We start from the raw sequence: 18615 nt of genomic DNA on the forward strand, positions 1-18615 counted from the left end.
AAAAGATATTTTAATCAGAGGTTCTGATCTTGAATTCACGATTAAGGGCGGTGGCGTAGATGCTGTAGTTCACTATTTGACCGCTAGAGGTCGCTGTTGCTTCTTTCTAAGCTCGGTACCGACATGGAGCTCTGGGGAGCCCCGAGTCCTCTAAGGAGGGGTGCAAAGATTGAAGCGTGTGATGAAATGGCCATTTAGGGCTTTATAGACGAGTAGAGGGAATTCTAAATCTCGTCTTATTTGTACAGAGAGAGAGAGTGACAACCGTTGTAGGGAACATCCGAAAAGGAAAATAAGACTGTAAAATTACCGGTTTATTGGTAGTTTGAACCGTGAAGAAAGAGTCTGTGACCTGCAGATGGAAGACAGGCCTTTCATGAAGGACTGAAAAGTGGCTTTACATCCAACAGTTGTCACAGATCTGAATGCTCTCAGTTTAAGATTCAGAATTTAATCACGGCTTACCTGGTGTAGTTGTAGTAACTTCTCTGCACCAGGAGGGGTCGCTGCAGGCGCGGCCAAAATATAGAGTTTGTCTAACTTGAATAGAAGATATATGAAGTGTGTGTGAGGTGCGGGGACTCGGTGCTGCCGGTGTGTGTGTTGCCAGTGAAAGAGAGTGTAAAAAGTCTGCGTCTCGCCGGATGACTCAGGCTGCACCTTGGCGACTATTCACGGGCGCGATCCCGCTACCGGACGGCACGGGGGCTTTGACCTGCTCCGTTCCCGGCCTGGGCCGGTGCGCCCCTCCTTAGACGACCCGGGGCTCCCGGGCTCCCCCGGGAGCTCCGTATCGGTACCGAGCTTAGTGTGGACGCCCGATCGGCACAGCCGTCCGCGGCTCAGAGCTCCTGACGCCCGACGATCCGCAGCCTCAGCCTCCCGGAAACTGGGATTACAGGCGCGCGCCACGGCGCCCGGCGACACACCGGTGCGAGCAGCCTCCGTTTGAGCCTCCCGGTCATGACGTCATCACGAAGAACAGTGACATCTAGCGGACAAACGGGAAATTACAACATGTATGTCGCTGCTGCTTCTGAGTGGCGTGATTTCAAACTTTTTGGTGTTTTGGGACCTGGAAGACAGCTTGATTTCACTTCATGACGTCACGATCACACACGATCTCCGAGCAAATGCCAATCGAAGTTCGGACCGACTGACCGAACGATCAATTGTTAATTTTGGAAAAGATATCTTGAAAAGTGGGTTTAACAAGGATAGAGACTGACCTCGATCAGATCCATTATATTGATTTATTCATGACAGATTCCAAAAATATACAAATATAAAGTGTTGTGTATAATCGAGGCCTGGTTTACATGTGATGTCCCCCCATCGTCCGCAAGCGGGATATAACAGCGCCATCTAGTGGACAAACTTGGAATTACATCGTGTAAGCCGCCGCCCCTGTGAAACTTGATTTCAAACTTGTTCGTGTTTTGGGACCTGGAAGGCACCTTGATTTCACTTCATGACGTCATGATCACACACGATCTCCGACGCAAATGCCAATCGAAGACCGGACCGACTGACCGAACGATCAATTCTTAATTTTGGGTATGATATCTCGAAAAGTGGATTTAACCTCCGTACAACGATAAAGACTGACTTCCATCAGATCCATGTCATTAATTTATTCACATCAGATTCCAAAAATATACACATATAAAGTGTTGTGTTTAATCGGGGCCTGGTTTACATGTGATATGTCCTTTGTCCGCAAGCGGGGTGAAACAGCGCCATCTAGTGGACAAACTGGGAAATACACCATGTAAACCGCCGCTGCTGTGAACCTTGATTTCAAACTTGTTCGTGTTTTTGGACCTGGAAGGCAGCTTGATTTCACTTCATGACGTCATGATCACACACGATCTCCGACGCAAATGCCAAGGAAAGATTAGACCGACTGACTTGACTATCAATTGTTAATTTTGGATATGATATCTCGAAAAGTGGGTTTAAGCTCCGTACAAGGATAGAGACTGACCTCTATCAGATCCATGTCATTAATTTATTCACATCAGATTCCAAAAATATACTGATATAACTGTTCTGAATAATCGAGGCCTGCTCTGCATGTAATGTGTCGGGACCGCTGATGACGAAGGAACAGCGACCTCCAGCGGACAAGCGCGGAATTACAATATGTACGCCGCTGCTATGAATCGTGAATTCAAACTTGTTCGTGTTTTTGGACCTGGAAGGCAGCTTGATTTCACTTCATGACGTCATGATTGATCACAACCGATCTGCGACGCAAATGCCCACGTGTTTGTTTTTTACAATAGATACAATAGAATCTGATGTGAATAAATTCATGACATGGATCTGATGGAGGTCAGTCTCTATCCTTGTACGGAGGTTAAACCCACTTTTCAAGTTATCATTTCCAAAATTTACAATAGATAGTCCAGTCAGTCGGTCTGATCTTTGCTTGGCATTTCCGCCGCAGATCGTGTGTGATCATGACGTAATGAAGTGAAATCAAGCTGCCTTCCAGGTCCCAAAACACGAACAAGTTTGAAATCAAGGTTCACAGCGGCGGCGGCTTACAAGAGATGTAATTCCCAGTTTGTCCACTAGACGGCGCTGTTACATCCCACTTGTGGACGATCGGGGAACATCACACGTAAACCAGGCCTCGATTATACACAACACTTTATATTTGTATATTTTTGGAATCTGATATGAATAAATCAATTTAATGGATCGGATCGAGGTCAGTCTCTATCCTTGTTAAACCCACTTTGCAAGATATCTTTTCCAAAATTAACAATTGATCGTTCGGTCTGTCGGGCCCAACTTCGATTGGCATTTGCGTCGGAGATCGTGTGTGATCATGACGTCATGAAGTGAAATCAAGCTGCCTTCCAGGTCCCAAAACACCAAAAAGTTTGAAATCACGCCACTCAGAAGCAGCAGCGACGTACATGGTGTGATTCCCCATCTGTCCGCAAGAGGTCACTGTTTCTTCGCGGTGACGTCACCAACGGTACCGCCCCTTTACCTGTAGAGCAGGCCTCGATTATTCACAACAGTTTATATCTGTATATTTTTGGAATCTGATGTGAATAAATTAATGGCACGGATCTGATGGAAGTCAGTCTCTATCGTTGTACGGAGGTTAAACCCACTTTTCGAGATATCATACCCAAAATTGAGAATTGATCGTTCGGTCAGTCGGTCCGGTCTTCGATTGGCATTTGCGTCGGAGATCGTGAGTGATCATGACGTCATGAAGTGAAATCAAGCTGCCTTCCAGGTCCCAAAACACGAACAAGTTTGAAATCACGATTCAGAGCAGCGGCGTTATTATTGTAATTCCCCGTTCGTCCGCTAGAGGTCGCTGTTTCATCAGGATGACGTCATGACCGTGAGGGCTAAATGTAGACTGCTGGCTCAAGTGTGTCGCCGGACGCCGTGGCGTGAGTGTGTGATCCCGGTTTCCGGGAGGCTTTGGATCCCCGGGCTCCGGTAGCGGTATCGCGTCCGTGAGCAGACGCCACGGTACGGTCTGAGTCATCCGTAGACACCCAGACTTTCACACTCTCTTTTGGTGACCCACACACACACACATCGGTCCACACACTTCTTACATCTTCTATTCACGTTATACAAACTCTATAATTTTGCCGCGCCTGCAGCGCCCCCTCCTGGTGCAGATGAGTTACTGCAACTAGTGAATTTTAAACTGTTAGAAATGTGTCCATAAAAGATTCGCATGCACTTTCACGCTCTCTATGCTGTGGTGCCGATTCCATCCTGAGAGCTTTCAGATCTGTGACAACTGTTGGACGTAAACGCCACTTTTCAGTCCTTCATGAAAGGCCTGTCTTCCGTCTGCAGGTCACACTGTTTCTGCACCGTTCAAACTACCGCTAATTATCCCGTCTTATTGTCCTTTTTGGATGTTTCCTACAAGGGTCTCCACAGCCAATGATCTCAGACAAATCCATTTTACCCTGATCTAACTCTGAGCAGAATTAAAAATCCCTCTACTCGTCTATGAAGTCCGAAATGGCCGTTTATCACTCTTCAATCTCAGGCTACAGGCGGCTTTCAGCAGCTCTGAGCTTCTGATTAGTTACAGTTGCATAAAAGTGAAGGTTCTCTATCGTTCCTGGTTATGATATTCATCATAACTGGCCAAAATGTAGGAAGGGAGAAGCCCTGAGTTGAATGGCAAAACCATGGAAATCATGAAAAAGCCCAGTTGCTGCAACAAGATTTGAAACTTTTTATTCATCATAAACTTTCAGCAATAAGATGAAATCCTACCAACTTTATTCATCTCGCTTTGTTACCTCAGGAACTCTGTTTGGTTTTCTTTACTTGGCTCTTCTTTCACTTCCGAACCGTGGATTCATTCAAGTTGAAATCTTCCTCAGCTGCTCTGCTCCAATCCCAGGTTGGAACAACGTTGCGTTCCAGCGCGACGTGATTCGTGATCTCGCAGGGCCTCGATCAGGGCTGGACAATTACTTTGGCTGGCGGGCCATATTTCTAATTCAATTTTTATGCGCAATTTTAATATTTCAGTTTTTGGACTTTTTTTTTTCTTCAACTTCAAATCATTCATGATCATATAAATGTACCAACATTATTTTGTATGTAATCATCCATACAAAATTTAACAAAAGAAAAAAAAAAAAGAGTTTCTAAATTGAATATTGATTGCAAATACTTGTTAAAATATTCAAAGAAAACAGTTTGGTGGGCCGTAAAATGTCCAGGTCTGGCCTAAAAGGACCTTTGTCCCCAGAGCTGCACAACTCAATGCCCAGAAACCTTGCAAAGGCCTCATCGCCACGCCAGCTGGAATTAATGCCGCTCAGGTTGTATTTAGTTTATAAATGCAAAACAATTTTGTACCAATTTGCACAATTTTGTACAGAAATATATATACTTATATATGTGTATGGGTGTAAATCTCTCTCTCTATATATATATACAAATACATACACACAGGCATATGTCAATTTCCATTCATATATATATACATACATACATACACACATATATATGGTAAAGTATATGTATATACATGGATGTAAATACACTTACATATGCTTATATATATAAACATATGTGTATGTATGTATACATACATACTTGTGTGTACTTATATATATATACATACGTATACATATATACATACATCATGTATACATACACACATATACTTGTGTATATACACATAAATAAACACGTGTGTGTGTCTGTGTGTTTGTGGATATATGTGTGTGTTCATATATTTATGTGTGTGTATATATGTTTGTGTGTGTGTATATTTGGTAGTCATATGTTTGTTCAAGTTACTGTTTGCTTGTGTTTCACATCCGTGATTCCAAGCTTTGCTTCTACTGGAAATATGAAATGTAACAGAAAAAAAAAACCAAAAAAAACTTGAGGATAAATCTTGAGCAAAACGTTTATTCGTCAATTCAAAGCGGCTGAATTTGAGCCTTTTCAAGACCTAATTTTTTGACAAACATTTAGGAGCAGCGTTGATAAAACACAAGTGCGCGAGAACAGGCCGTGAATTACATTGTAGCTGGACATCTTTGATCCGGCAGCTCGAATATTAACATAGAAATTTAAAATTGTAATACTTTATATCGATACATACATATACGCGTGTATGTAGAGGTGAATATTTTGGAAGTAATTTGTTTAAGCACTTGGATTATTCGTCAAAAACCACAATTGTCTGTCTAACCTCCACATCCACGAGGAAAGCCCGTCCAGCCACCGACATCCCGCGTGACAAGTCATCATTTTTCCGAACAGCTCCTGCAGTCGAGCCCCGACAACGAAGGCTCGGATCATCCGGCCTCCGTGTGATCGACCGGTGCGAGGACGCGCCATTGTGAGCAGCTGCAACTCAAAACATACTGTCACTGCTCCGGCCTACCGGGAATGTGTTGCACTTAGTCATCATTGGAACAATCGTGGCTGAATTTAAAAATAACGGACGTATAAATTTACACGTGTTCGTGATCATTCTGACACGGTGGTTGGAACCAACAGCACTTTTTTTTTTGCAATGTCAAATCTTCCGATTCTCTATTAAAGGCCAAACCGGACAAAAGGTTGAAAATGATCTTGAGGAGGAGGAGGGGGTTGAAATGTTTGGTCAGAAACAAGGAGAAAAGCCCTGAGCGTCCAGGCGGGTGTTTCTGAGCCTCTCCGCTGCCTGGAGGGAACACTGATCGCGAAACAGCAGGTCATGAGCTTCATGTTTTAAAAATAAAATAAAAAAAAACCTACAAGTCGGCCAGTTTCATATCAAAAAGATCATAAAACGCACAGGAATTGACCTGTTTTTCTCTGGTCAGTTTCAACCGAGCTAGAACACACACACACACACACACACACACACACACACACACACACACAACGACCTTCGATATTTGTACATTCCTCAGACATCTGATCAGCTCCGATTCACTCTCTTTCACTTTAATATGTAACAGCAGTTTCTCTAATGTCCGATCGTGATGTGATGAATGAATGAATTTTTAAAAACACGCTTTAAACACGGCACCGGATTCTCGGCACGTTGAGGCCAGACGGAAGGACGGCGGCTTTCGCCGTGACCCTTGACCTCGGGTTGTGCGGCGCTGTTTGCAAACTAATGGGAGTTTTTTTTTTTTTTTTTTTTGTGCGCGAGGTGTTTTATTTCAATCAGACGCCGCTGACGCAACATCCTGACATTCAAGGCACTTTTCGGAGGGGACGGTCTTGTGGCGTGGGGTTACTTTCGGGGCTGTAATTCACGGACGTTTAGGTTTTAATCCATTTAAAATAGTAAAAAAAAAAGCAAACATCATGACAGTATGTTGGGATGTTTGTACTATTAAAATGGAACACAAGGAAATAGATGAACCTGTGCAGACACTGCTGGCAGGTTCACTTTTGGGTCCGTAAACTGGGACGGCCGGTTGTTGCGCCGGAGCGGCGAAGGGTTTTTGACGCGAGCGACGTCCCGGACCACGTGGGATCTGGGTCGGAACCCGGGTCGTCTCTTGGACCTCGTACTGATATCGGGTTTGGCCGTGGTGAATTACGGAAGGCTGAGCTTCATTGGTTCCTATCGATGAATCTCCCCCACGGAAAAACCAAAAAAAAAACCACAGGTGGGAGAAGCGAAGCAGCATGGTGACCTTTTCCTCCTCTTTATTCTGACAGCGTGAGACTTCCTCATTCAGAGGCCTTTGGTGAGATTTTTTTTTTTTTTTACATTCTGAACCCCTTAAAAACAATATATTAATTCATAATTCAAAATTGTATTCATAATTCAAAATGATTTTTCAGATCATTTTTGTTATTTTATTGATAAGATCACTTTTTTTTTTTTTTTTTTTTTAATTATATTGATGTGGTCTCTGAACAGGCAGCGATACTTCAAACTGGAAGCGCTGCGTTCAGTTCGGAGCTCGGACGCTTCTCAGTTCAACCCCATCGGCTCAAAAACAGGCCGAGACCAGACCCGACTCGCGGCTAAATGCAGTAATGTTCACCCTTCTTGCAGGGGAGGGGGGACGACAAACGTGAACAAGAACACGTGCACGGTGTTAATGTGCAGAGGCTGTTAGTGACGGGGCCGCGGTGGCTTTGCTCCACGAGTTATTCCTGTTTAACATCTCCCTTCAGCTTCCTCTTCACCCTGGAATACGGGCTCAGGGTGTCGTCCATGATGAAGTCGTACAGCACCTTCACCCAGGACGTGTACTGCGGGAGCTCGTCGTAATACTCCGCCGCGATCTCCTTCACCTGCGCGCCGATGACAAAACACAGCTCAGTGCCGCCTCCACATTATTTACAATCCCGAGTCACCGAGGACGTCGGATCTTGACTCTCACGGAGTTCAACCTGGAGTTTAAGCTGGTTGGGTGTTTTTTTTTTTGGGGGGGGGTGTAAATAGTACATTTTTCTGATTATCTATCGCTGCCAAAATGGTCAAAAGGAAACGGCGTTTAAGATAAATGGCTTTGTGTGGCTCGCAGTTTTGTCTGGGTGTTTACAGACTCCGCTCGCTCGTGTTGTGTTGAATGGCGTGCAGCCATGACAGGACCTTATATTTATGATAGTCGGTCAAAGGTTTTTATTCCCTCCCCCAAGACAATAATAATAAAAATAAAACAATTGCGGTGAGTGCGGAGGGTTCACTTCCTAACGGTGCCTCAGCGCTTTGCGATCGCGCCGGTAATTCTGCTTTCACTCGACGTGCACGTCGGGTCGACCTCTTGTCTCTCCCGGCTCAATAAAGCAATAATCACCTCTTAAACTGCGCCACAGACCGGCATAAAACCATAGAAGCGTCACTCAAGTTAGCTTTTTATCAATCTCAAAGAGGATAATTGTAAATAAACAGGCAGTGAAATCAAATACCTAAAGACGATGACTGAGGGCAACGACGGCCACGCATTCAGTGGACCCGTCCAAACACGGGGTGACCATGTGCTCAAACATTCGGCTCCAGTCACAGACCTCCACAGGAGGACAGATGCTTGATGTTTAAAAGAATAAATACCGTAAACGCGGTGCGTAAACAAAACTCTTTGCTGTGCTTTGTTTCTACAGCGCGGATGCAGCAGGTCAGAGCGGGCAGACCGCTTGAATCTCTCGGCTCCTTCGAAATATCTATTTCCTCTTGGAAATGAAGTCCATAGTTCCCACCTTAAATACGCAGATCCAACCAAAGCGTCTCCACAGCGAAGCAACCTTCTCCATCTGACCCTGCTCTCTGGATCTCCTTCTCTCACACCAACTGCTTCATATCCTCTCATGACGTCCGTAAATCTCGAGCAATATATTCACGATCCCTCCTCTGTGCATGAGCCAACCATCTCCGTCCGGTTTCTCTGACCTCATTCCTGATCCTCTCCATCCTGGTCCCTCCCAGAGAACATCAGCATCTTCATCTCTGCGACTTCCAGCTCTGCCTGCTGTCTTTTGGTCGCTGTAGATGTTTCTAGTCCAAACAGCATGGCCGGTCTCACCACCGTCTCCTTCACCGTTCCTTTCACTCCGGCTGATGTTCTTCTATCTCTTCGTACCCCTGACACTTTCCTCCACCCATTCCAACCTTCTTGAACCCGTCTCTTCACCTCTTTTCCACACTCTCCTACGCTCTGGACTGTTGACTCCTGAAATCCTCCAACTTCTTGATCTCCACTCCCCGTAGCCTCAGCGTTCCACATGCACACACTTCTACTCTGTCTTTTGCGACTATCCTTCACTCCTCTCCTTTCCAGCTCATACCTCCACCTCTCTAGATTTTCCTCAACCTGTTTTCTGCTCTCATTACAGATCCCAATGTCATCTGCAAACATCACGGCCCACAGAGGCCACCACCCGTATATTACTGATATATCACCATATCAGACTGTAAATCCATTTATTATATCTGCTGGCAATTTATTTGTGGATTTTTATTTGTGGGTTTTTTATTCGTATTGCGATCCCCCGTCTTCTGCCTGTCTATTTATATTTATCCTCATTTAAATTCATATTTATTTCTTTTTTTGACATAACCGTTATGCTGCTGTGACAAAGGAATTCTCCCTAAAGGGATCAATGACGTTTATGTTTTATAAATCTGCTTTTTTTTGCAGTTGTGGTTAGAAGCTAAACCGCATTTTGTTGCCCTGAACCGAATCGAATCCCATCTCCTCTATGATGTGTACGACTCCGGGAGAAGCAGGAAAATGCACCAACCTTGGGCAGCCTGCGACCGGGGATGCTGGGGAAGTCGTGGTGCTCGTTGTGGTAGCCCACGTTGAAGGTGAGCAGGTTGAGCGAGCCGTAGTAGGAGTAGGTCTCGTGACCTTTGAGGAACATGTAGTGCTCGGCGATGAAGTGGCCCGATATCGGGTGGAGGCCCATCCCCAGCATGGAGCCGGCCAGCATGTAGACCACGGGCTTGGGTCCCCAAAGCCAGTACAGCAGGAAGTCGAAGGCGAGCTGCACGGCCACGTTGGTCAACTCCAGCTGGCTGATGGGCTTGGGATTGATGCACAGCGGCCTGATGGCGTAGAAGAGCGGCTGCAGGATGATCCAGACGAACTTGCGGAAGCGCGTGCAGAAGAACCAGCCCTCGAAGTCGGTGGGTATGTCCACGTCCACGCCGTCCCCGCCCAGGTAGCGGTGGTGGTCCAGGTGGTAGCGTTTGAAGGAGGCCGAGTAGGGCAGGCCGATCGGCAGGTTGGCGAACATGGCAAAGTAGCGGTTCCACATGGCCTTGTTGTTGCCGAAGGCGGTGTTGTGCGAGATCTCGTGGATGGCGAGGGTCATTGAGTGGTTGATGCAGCTGCCAAACGTGTAAGTCCAAAATAAAACCCATTTCCAGTCCAGGTCTTTGACCAAGTAGAAAGCTAGAAACTGTACGGCCACCATCGTGCACACAATCCACTTCAGCCTTGGATCGGGACCCATCAGTGACTTGATCTGTGGATATTTTGCTGCGGGAGGAAATATACGAAATTTAAGAAGCACAAAATGATTCCTTTTATGAAATGATAAAACGTGAGTGCTGCTAGCGTAAAGGAAAAGAGGTGTAAATGACTGAGATTTTTCGGTGGTCCACTATTTGACTACAGACCTTATCGTTCAAACGTGGAGTCAAAACGATCACCATTCGGAGAATTTCTAATCAATATGGTGCCGCAACGGCATCTTAAGCACTTAACACTCCTTGTGCCATTAGAAATTGCAGCGTAAACTTTTAATTGACCGTTCTTCTAAACCTAATTCTTTCCCTCATGGGTACTGTTTACTGTTGAATGACAGCTAGTTACTTTTTTTTGCTTGTTCTCTGTGTTTGCACAGCTCTCAAAACAGTGCGGTTCCATGACCTGCAACCGAGAGCGCGTTGGTTTTCGTACCGTATCGCTGTTCATACCTCGGCTGCGGAGAAACACTGTGAAAAGGATATCAATCAACATTTGCCACGCAATGCTCCGGTTCACAGTCATGCGCCGTAAGCCCAAAACAAACAGGAACAAAATAGCTCGATACATTGGCATTGTCTGGATGAAATCAGCAGCCGGAACAGGAAGGCCTCCGGTTTCCAAAGTGAGTTAGCTCGGTAAATGTTCTGTATTAATGCGATACTACTTTTTCCACTTTCTTCCTCTTCTGCCGGGCAGAAAGGCGGCTCTCGCCCACCGTCTTGTAAACCTTTCCCGTCACTCTTGCTGCGACTCTTCTGTCACAGACAAACCCCGTCTCTCTTCTCAATATGCGCTCCGCCCTCCCTGAACTTCTTGGCCTCTTTTCTACACTCCCAGTTGCTGTGAACTGTCAACCCCAAATATCTAAACTCCTGCACCTTCCTCGCCGCCCCTCCTTATCGAATTCTACTTTTCATTAACTGTGCAAACCCTTCGGTGAACAGCGCCAGGTGCAGCGTCTCAGTGTACAACCGGATTCAGATCATTTATCGCAGGCTCAGAACCCCACGTCGCATTTCCGCTGAGGAATGCGTGATTCCCTGCGCACACACCGACTCCTTCCCTTCACCTGAACTCAACCCTGAAATAACATGAAATTGCTGGTGAGTGACAATTGTTTTTGTTTACAGAGTGACAATGATACAAATATGGCATCACGTTCTCAACTGTATCGTGTGTGTGCGTCTGTAACATTACAGAACAAAAAAAAGGGCCCATTTCCACAAAGCGCAGTGTTTAAGAGGGGAAACACCACTAGAGGGCCTCGCTTTCGATTTCGATTGCGATGCCAAATTCGAAGAGAAAATAGAGGGAGGGCCCTTATAAAGCCCTGACTGCTTCCCGCCCAGAGTTCATCCAGTGTGGTCGCTGCGCCACCGAGACACACCCACGCCTGCTGAAGACGCTTTCCAAAAACACAGAAGAACCAGTGAGCGATTGAAACATGACCTGGAGTCATTTAGCCGGTATTCAGACGCTGGTATTAGCTCACTCACACGAGAAAAGTCTGGTTTCCAGCAATAGGTAGCAATTGGGAGCAGTGTGTCTTGCTCAACAGGAACACAGTTCTTAGTCGATTGCTCTGCCGCCTGAGCCACAGGGCGAGTGGTTCAATTTGGCCCAGTCTACATTATTTGGTGGAAGTTACAACTTTTACTGCTCTATATTTTGGAATGATTGATGAGGACGAGCGAGATTACAACCCAGTGGATGCCAGCTGCTGATAATTCCTCAATAAAGAAGATAACATTGCGGAGCTGAATCCGGACTGTGGATTAGAGGCCAAAAGACTTCAACAATAATATCTGGTGACCGTCAAATGGTTTATACACACGACAACTGGATTAATGAGGTCGTGGCCTGTGTAATAAAAGTTCTCACTTACAAATAAAATACATTTTGATTCACGATCCCTTGTGTATTCCATCTTCGCGCAGACAGCCTTGCGACAGCTCACAAGATGTGATGAATATGCACCACTATGACAATTTGCAAAACTATTTTGTCCATAAAACAACTCGGGAAATCCCGCTGACATTTCAGTGATTACTATTCATAATGAATTAGTTTGGTGTTTTTTTTTTTTTTCAGTAAAAGCTGAAAAATGAATAGTCAAATGTACGGTATATTGTACATGACCCCCTCAATCTCCTGCCAACACAACCTGGTCCCTGATAAGGAGTAGGACACTGAATAAATCTGTTTACAGAACTATGCAGATGCAGATGTATTAAAACCTGGAATGGTAGTGGATGTTGCACTTAGCAAAGTCAGGGTGCAGTTAGAGTGCAGTAAGGCGTTTGAATTGCCTTTATCTGAATGCGGTGCAATAAATTATACTGTTAGTGTGCAATACATTTTTCCCCCCTCGATAAATTGACATCGAGGAACAATAAACATTGCCCGAGCATCTCAGGTGACTTACTGAAGACGTCAATCTCTTATCATTTTTAGAGAAAGGCTGCTTTTCTTCCAGGAATGGTGACGCACAACTTGGGCGATTTCAAATCAGAAAGCATCTTTGAAATACAAAAATCTATGATGCACTCAGTTTTCATGCCATCGTTCTCTTGTCGTCTGTCGCTGAAATCCAGCTTGAGATTTGGTTGCTGACACTTAGTTTTTTTTTTACAGCTTATCAGATAAGGCCAGTCGTTGATAGGAATGTCGCTTAATCATTTTTATCAGACCCTCTGAGGAATGGTAAACATGCTGGGGCATTTCAAGTAACATCATACTTGAAGCACCACTCCGAAGAAGTGGCGGTAAAATTGAAAGCGGCTAGTGGAAGCTATTACCAGCTCAGGATTCAGCGCCAAGGGACTCCTAAAATCAAGATACACGAGGTGGACAGAGGACAGTGAAACTCATGGCTATCTGCTCCTACCCTTCCACACCACCATCAAGCTGTGCCCTCCGCAGTCAACTGAACTTCGGTTGGACTGTTTGTACAGCGATACAAAATCCTCACTTAACAGGATGTGCACATCAAGAGCACGACAGCTCGGTTTACTCAACCCTACATGAATAGCTTTGCTCCTGCCGTGTAACATTCGGCGTTTTTCTGAGGTTGCGCAAGCAACAGAGGGCTAAACTGATCCATTCTGGTTCCCTTTTGACTACATTCAAAGTTACCTTTCCTTGGCTCTGTAAAACTGAGCAGTCAGTCGGTGTAGCTTTTACCGTGGTCGCTTTTCAACCACTGATCTACTATAGCAAGCCGCTCTACATAAATCGCGCAGATAAAAACAACAAAAGACTCGACTTCAGTTGTTATAAGTTTAAAAGAAGCGGGCAGCAAGTGAAAGGTGGCCCCTAAGTGACATGCCAATGAATGATAACGCCACTCGTGCAGCTAACGGTGGCTTGCCGTGCAAACAAGCTGTTGCTGATACCACACTGATGTGTTTAACAACTGAGCCACCGGTCTGACCTTCGAACTGCCACAGTATATGATTTTTCAGGCTCTGCCGGAGCAGCAGGAATAACAGTTCATTTTCAAAGTGGGGATTTTCCAACCGAGGGCAAAAGTATTCCTTGGACCGTCGATGAGGAAGTACGGTCATCACCCACTTTGGGTGAATTGCTGTTTTCATTTACGCCAGGCATTTTTTGACAGGGACATATTTTACTGTCAGGCACTGATGCAAATGGTAAAATTGCATATTAGGGAATTGTTTTTGGAGCTCGGAAGTGAGTGATTTGGAAGATTCGGGCCACCTGCCACAAAGAAACTTTGAGGATGGAGAGAAGAAAAGGAACAAAGAAAAGACACTTAAGTTATCTTTTCTTTGGTCCATTTTTATGTCCGTTTCCTGTTCATGGTACTGTTTCAGCGAGTCACAGCAAGGTGATGATTCATAGTAATTCTTGTATTCCACTTGAGAAACGCACACTGTCATTTATTCACCCACTTCAAATTCCTTGAAATACAGAGAACAAGCAGGCGACGCGAGGCTCTTCTGCGAAGAAGCATGAGGTGGACGCATGTCTCAGCTAACTTCACATTCCATTTGACACCCCCACCTACCCTCTCTGAGAGGCCCGAGGCATGTGACCTAAACAGTAAAGTCTGCAAGCAAGAACAGTGTCTCAATCTGCCTCAGGGAAAAAAAAAAAAAAAAAAAAACAACAGCAGTGACAACATAAAAACTGCAAGCATGAACTAGCCTTAATGGACAAAAGTGAGGTTTCGATATTCATGTAGTTTCACACACTTTCTGTTGTATCTCTGTTGCCTTTATAGATCACACAAAATTACAACCATAAAGTATCCTACCGCTATGTTTCACTCCCAAAAAACAAGTCTACGAGCTACTTTTGAAGAATTGGAAGGTTTACTCATGACTGAATTGAATGCTGTTGTGTTTGTACACACAGTATACAGCGATAAAAGGACTCAAGTCTCTGAAAGGGAAAAAAATGTATCATCCTACTTCTGTGTTTCTCGTAGAAAATCTCATCACTGCAACACGACGCAGTCAGTTTTCTTGAGGCTGTTTTGCTTCTTCAGTCCTGAACTAAAGGAGCCTGACAGGCAAAACGTCTTCGAGAGAATACTAATAACAATCATGCTCATTTCCTCATGCTTCATATGCTAATAAACCTGTATGTCTAACAGAATGTACCCAGAAGATTCAACCGGAGTGTTTCTCAATCTGAACACCTGCAGAACGGTCCCCTCCAATCCACATGGGACGGGTTCTCCGCAAAAGACAATATTAAACCCGCTTCATTTGTGATCAGATGACACGGAGGCATGGATGTCACCCGGTCCCGAGTCTCCTGACACCGCCTGCATTCGTCATGAGCCAACATGAATAATTAAAATCAGAAGACGAGCCTGCCGTTGATGAACTCTATTCACGGCTCTGCTCTCCGCACAATAACACTGCTCTGTGGCGACCAATCAACTTAAGTGTCTGTTATGTTAACAGTGAAAAGATATCGGTGACACAAAGGCCGCACGGACATGTTACACGCTCTTAATCGCGCCTATCTCGGCCTGGGACAGCAAAACAACTGATTTTCATAAAAGGGCACTTAACTCTCTTTTGTGTTTGTTCTTAAAAAGCATCGTCCCACGGAGACCTGTTACCATTCACACTTTAATACCCATACAACAGAGACAACAATAAGCCTTGTACTAAATTTCTCTGGATATGCAAAACGAGATCCTGAGCCGCATTTTTCAGTTCAGGGAGATTCAGATTTTTTTTTTCTCTAAATTAGCTGTCAGGGTGTTCACATTCCCATCTGTGCCGGGTGTTTTCTGGTACAACAGCAATGACTGGCGCTGGCAAACAATCCCACTGAGTGATTCAATGTTTAGTTTGCAACGGGGAAAAGTTATTGCATGTTCGGTCACACACAAGGTTGCAACAATACTGTCTGCAAGGGGATGTTTCTCTCTCCAGGTCATCATTATACAGATATTAACTGTACAATGATGAATTAAACTAAAAAACACACAATAACACTAAACAATGCCTCTACATTACATAGTGAAGACATCTTCTGTTATTCAAGCAACCTTCCCTGCAAGGCTCTTACATACAAACAAGGCGTGTTGAAAAACACACACACACACACACACACACACACACACACACACACACACACGACAATGACTTAAGCTAGCATCACTTTATGACCGATGCAGCTCTGGTAACTAAATCAAACAGCAAATTCCAGAACAGACGACTTGGACTGGAGGAATTGTGTAAATTTGTGGAGTGTTCAGTTAGTGGGAAGTATTTACACTCCAAACGACTAATATAAATATACAAAAATAGAGAGAAATACCGGTTTCCCATCTATTGTGATCGGACGACCGTTAGCGCAACTTCACTGCTGGAGCCCTCAGGTAAACGGGGGATCTAGCCAGTCCAGGGAGTGGCGCACAAACTTCTGTGGCTTTTCCATCGCCAATAACTCCACTTGTTCAAGCCAGCAAAGCTAAATGGTGTTAGTTGAATCGCATATTAGACGTGGTTGCGATTATTTTTGAGCTTTCAATCGCTTATCAAAAGTGAAACCTAAGCTAGCTCTCTCTCAAACCGTAGGAACCGTTAGCTCACGTTAGCAAAACTAGAGTCCACTGCTGTTTAGATAGCTCTAATTTACCGTATAAAAACAAAGCAAGTCAGCTAACATGTATATCTTTCACTTTTAGTACAAGACAACACGTATAATGGTTTTATTTAAACCTGCTAACAGCGGAGCTAAGTTAGCTCACCCAAGATCTCTTTCCTCCGATCGGCGTGGGGCTGGTCGGTGTACACCCACTCGTAGTCCTCTCGGGCCACCCGGTTTCCCATTTTTCAAATATATTTTCGGGAATAACACCTATTACTGTTAAAAACAAGACTTTTTTTATTATTTAAAAAAAAAAGGAAGAAGAAGAAAAAGTTGGCCTCCACTCGGCGGTCCTCCTCCTTTCTTCTTCCACTCTAAGGAGCCGCCTGGTCGACGTGCCCGAGCATCAGTCAGCTGAGTCTGAGGCGCGCGGCTCCTCCCAGCCGGCAGGCGCGTCCCCGCGGTGCGCGCCCCCGCGATGCGCGTTCCCGTTCCAGCAGACTTACGTAACTCTGGAAGAGTCAAACCCGGATCCTGCAGGATCTCCGTCCACTTCTGGTCCGACCTGCAAGAAGAAATGGATTCGGGCATGCACTGCCAACAATTTGAAAGTTTAAATTAAAAGTATATACTACAAACTATACTATATTTCATAGTTGTAACATGTTTGAAAGTTATTACTTATTATCATCCTGGAGAAACCACATTACTTTCAGGGTTTCAAGGGTTCTCTGGGTTTCTCGAACTAAAAAAAATGACATGAGGTCTCCACATGTGGCCCCCCGTTATCCCAGCGGTGTACTTCACCTCAAATGCTGTAAATCACACAAGGCACTTTGGTTTCTATTATCATTAAATCATAATTTACTATTATATTAACTTCTAACTGTGTGTCTGTGGGGGGAGGGTCAGTGAGCACCTTGAACCACCGTACGCTGCACCTGTAGTGGATGAATGATGGTTTATATTTTCCCATACGTTTTTGCATTTTGATTTCAAAATTGAGTGAAATAAATTAAAATGAAACAAAAAAAACCTCAGCCTTTAAGAAGCTGTGTGACTTCAGTGTATGAGTGGGATTAACATGAGTCACTGCTGAGTGTGTGTGTTATTTTTCCGAGATGCAATACATCAATTGTATATCGGTGCTTTTCACTCAAAATATTTCTATTATATTCTTGCTTTTTTTGTATATTTATTTGTATTTCTGTGGTATCGATTGCTTGTCATTGTGTATGTTAGCTGGCAATTCCTCATTTATTATTGTTTCTTGACATGTCCGTCTTTTCTAGTACAAATAAACAATGATCTGATCTCATCTTACATTAATGTCAACACTGTAAACAATCCTTTTGTTTACACTGTGACATTATAATATCAATGGAAGCAATGCAGGTTTACAGGCTGTAAACTTAACACTTTGTAAACCTGCATGATCCGAATAATTCACTTTCTAAATATCATTTTTAAATCCATATGAAACATGACAGAGATGGTGTGATTTGACGGCGGCAGTGGTGTCAGACACCGGACGGACAATATTCTCTGTCAATACCCAAGTTGCGAGTTCAACAGAGGAGCTCTGTGCTCTCCGGCGAGGCCCGGAGGGATCTCATCAAGCCAATCTAACGCAACAACTGGGCGAGCATAAAAAAGAAAATTATTACCAGAGGAATTGCTGTTGTTTATCAGCAGGAGAACTAAACTTTAAGGGGAAAGAATTGTTGGTTCTCTTGGTGCTGCAGAACGTTAAAACAATTTTGCACTTCCTGTTTTTCCAGGGAAGTTCGGGGGGTGAACCTCCGGATATGAGGTTTCAAGACATTACTGTTACACACAAAGCAAACCCGTATCTGCTGTGAGACCCGGTGTTGGAATGCGGATCTTTGTGGCCAATATGTGAGGAGAATTTCCTGTGTCCTCCACCCAGCAACATCACTGGACGGTGCAAGAGCGAGGTTGTGAAATCAGAATCCAGTCACATCATTTTAACCTCCTGGATACTGATAGAGATGAACAGATCTGAGATTCAGCAATCACACGTAAATCCACGCATCAGATGCAACAAAATCATTTGCAT

At 44.5% G+C, this 18615-nt stretch overlaps 1 protein-coding gene and 1 non-coding gene across 2 annotated transcripts; both read right to left on the reverse strand.

Moving 5' to 3' along the window:
* Positions 1-624: 624 nt before the first annotated feature.
* LOC147236123 (signal recognition particle RNA) lies at positions 625-922 on the reverse strand. Its single transcript, XR_015109034.1, has one exon.
* A 6426-nt stretch (positions 923-7348) lies between these two features.
* Positions 7349-16947, reverse strand: degs1 (delta(4)-desaturase, sphingolipid 1). The gene is made up of 3 exons (XM_086164115.1): positions 16696-16947; positions 9724-10466; positions 7349-7776 (listed from the first exon to the last, which is right to left on the reverse strand). Exons 1-3 carry the CDS (start codon positions 16775-16777, stop codon positions 7630-7632), a joined length of 972 nt encoding a protein of 323 aa, XP_086020241.1. The 5' UTR covers positions 16778-16947; the 3' UTR covers positions 7349-7629.
* Between the last annotated feature and the right edge of the window lie 1668 nt (positions 16948-18615).

The sequence above is a fragment of the Fistularia commersonii genome, chromosome 2 (assembly GCF_037954325.1).
Source record: "Fistularia commersonii isolate RoL2024-O1a breed Wild chromosome 2, RoL_Fcom_v1.0, whole genome shotgun sequence".
Lineage (NCBI taxonomy): Eukaryota > Metazoa > Chordata > Actinopteri > Syngnathiformes > Fistulariidae > Fistularia > Fistularia commersonii.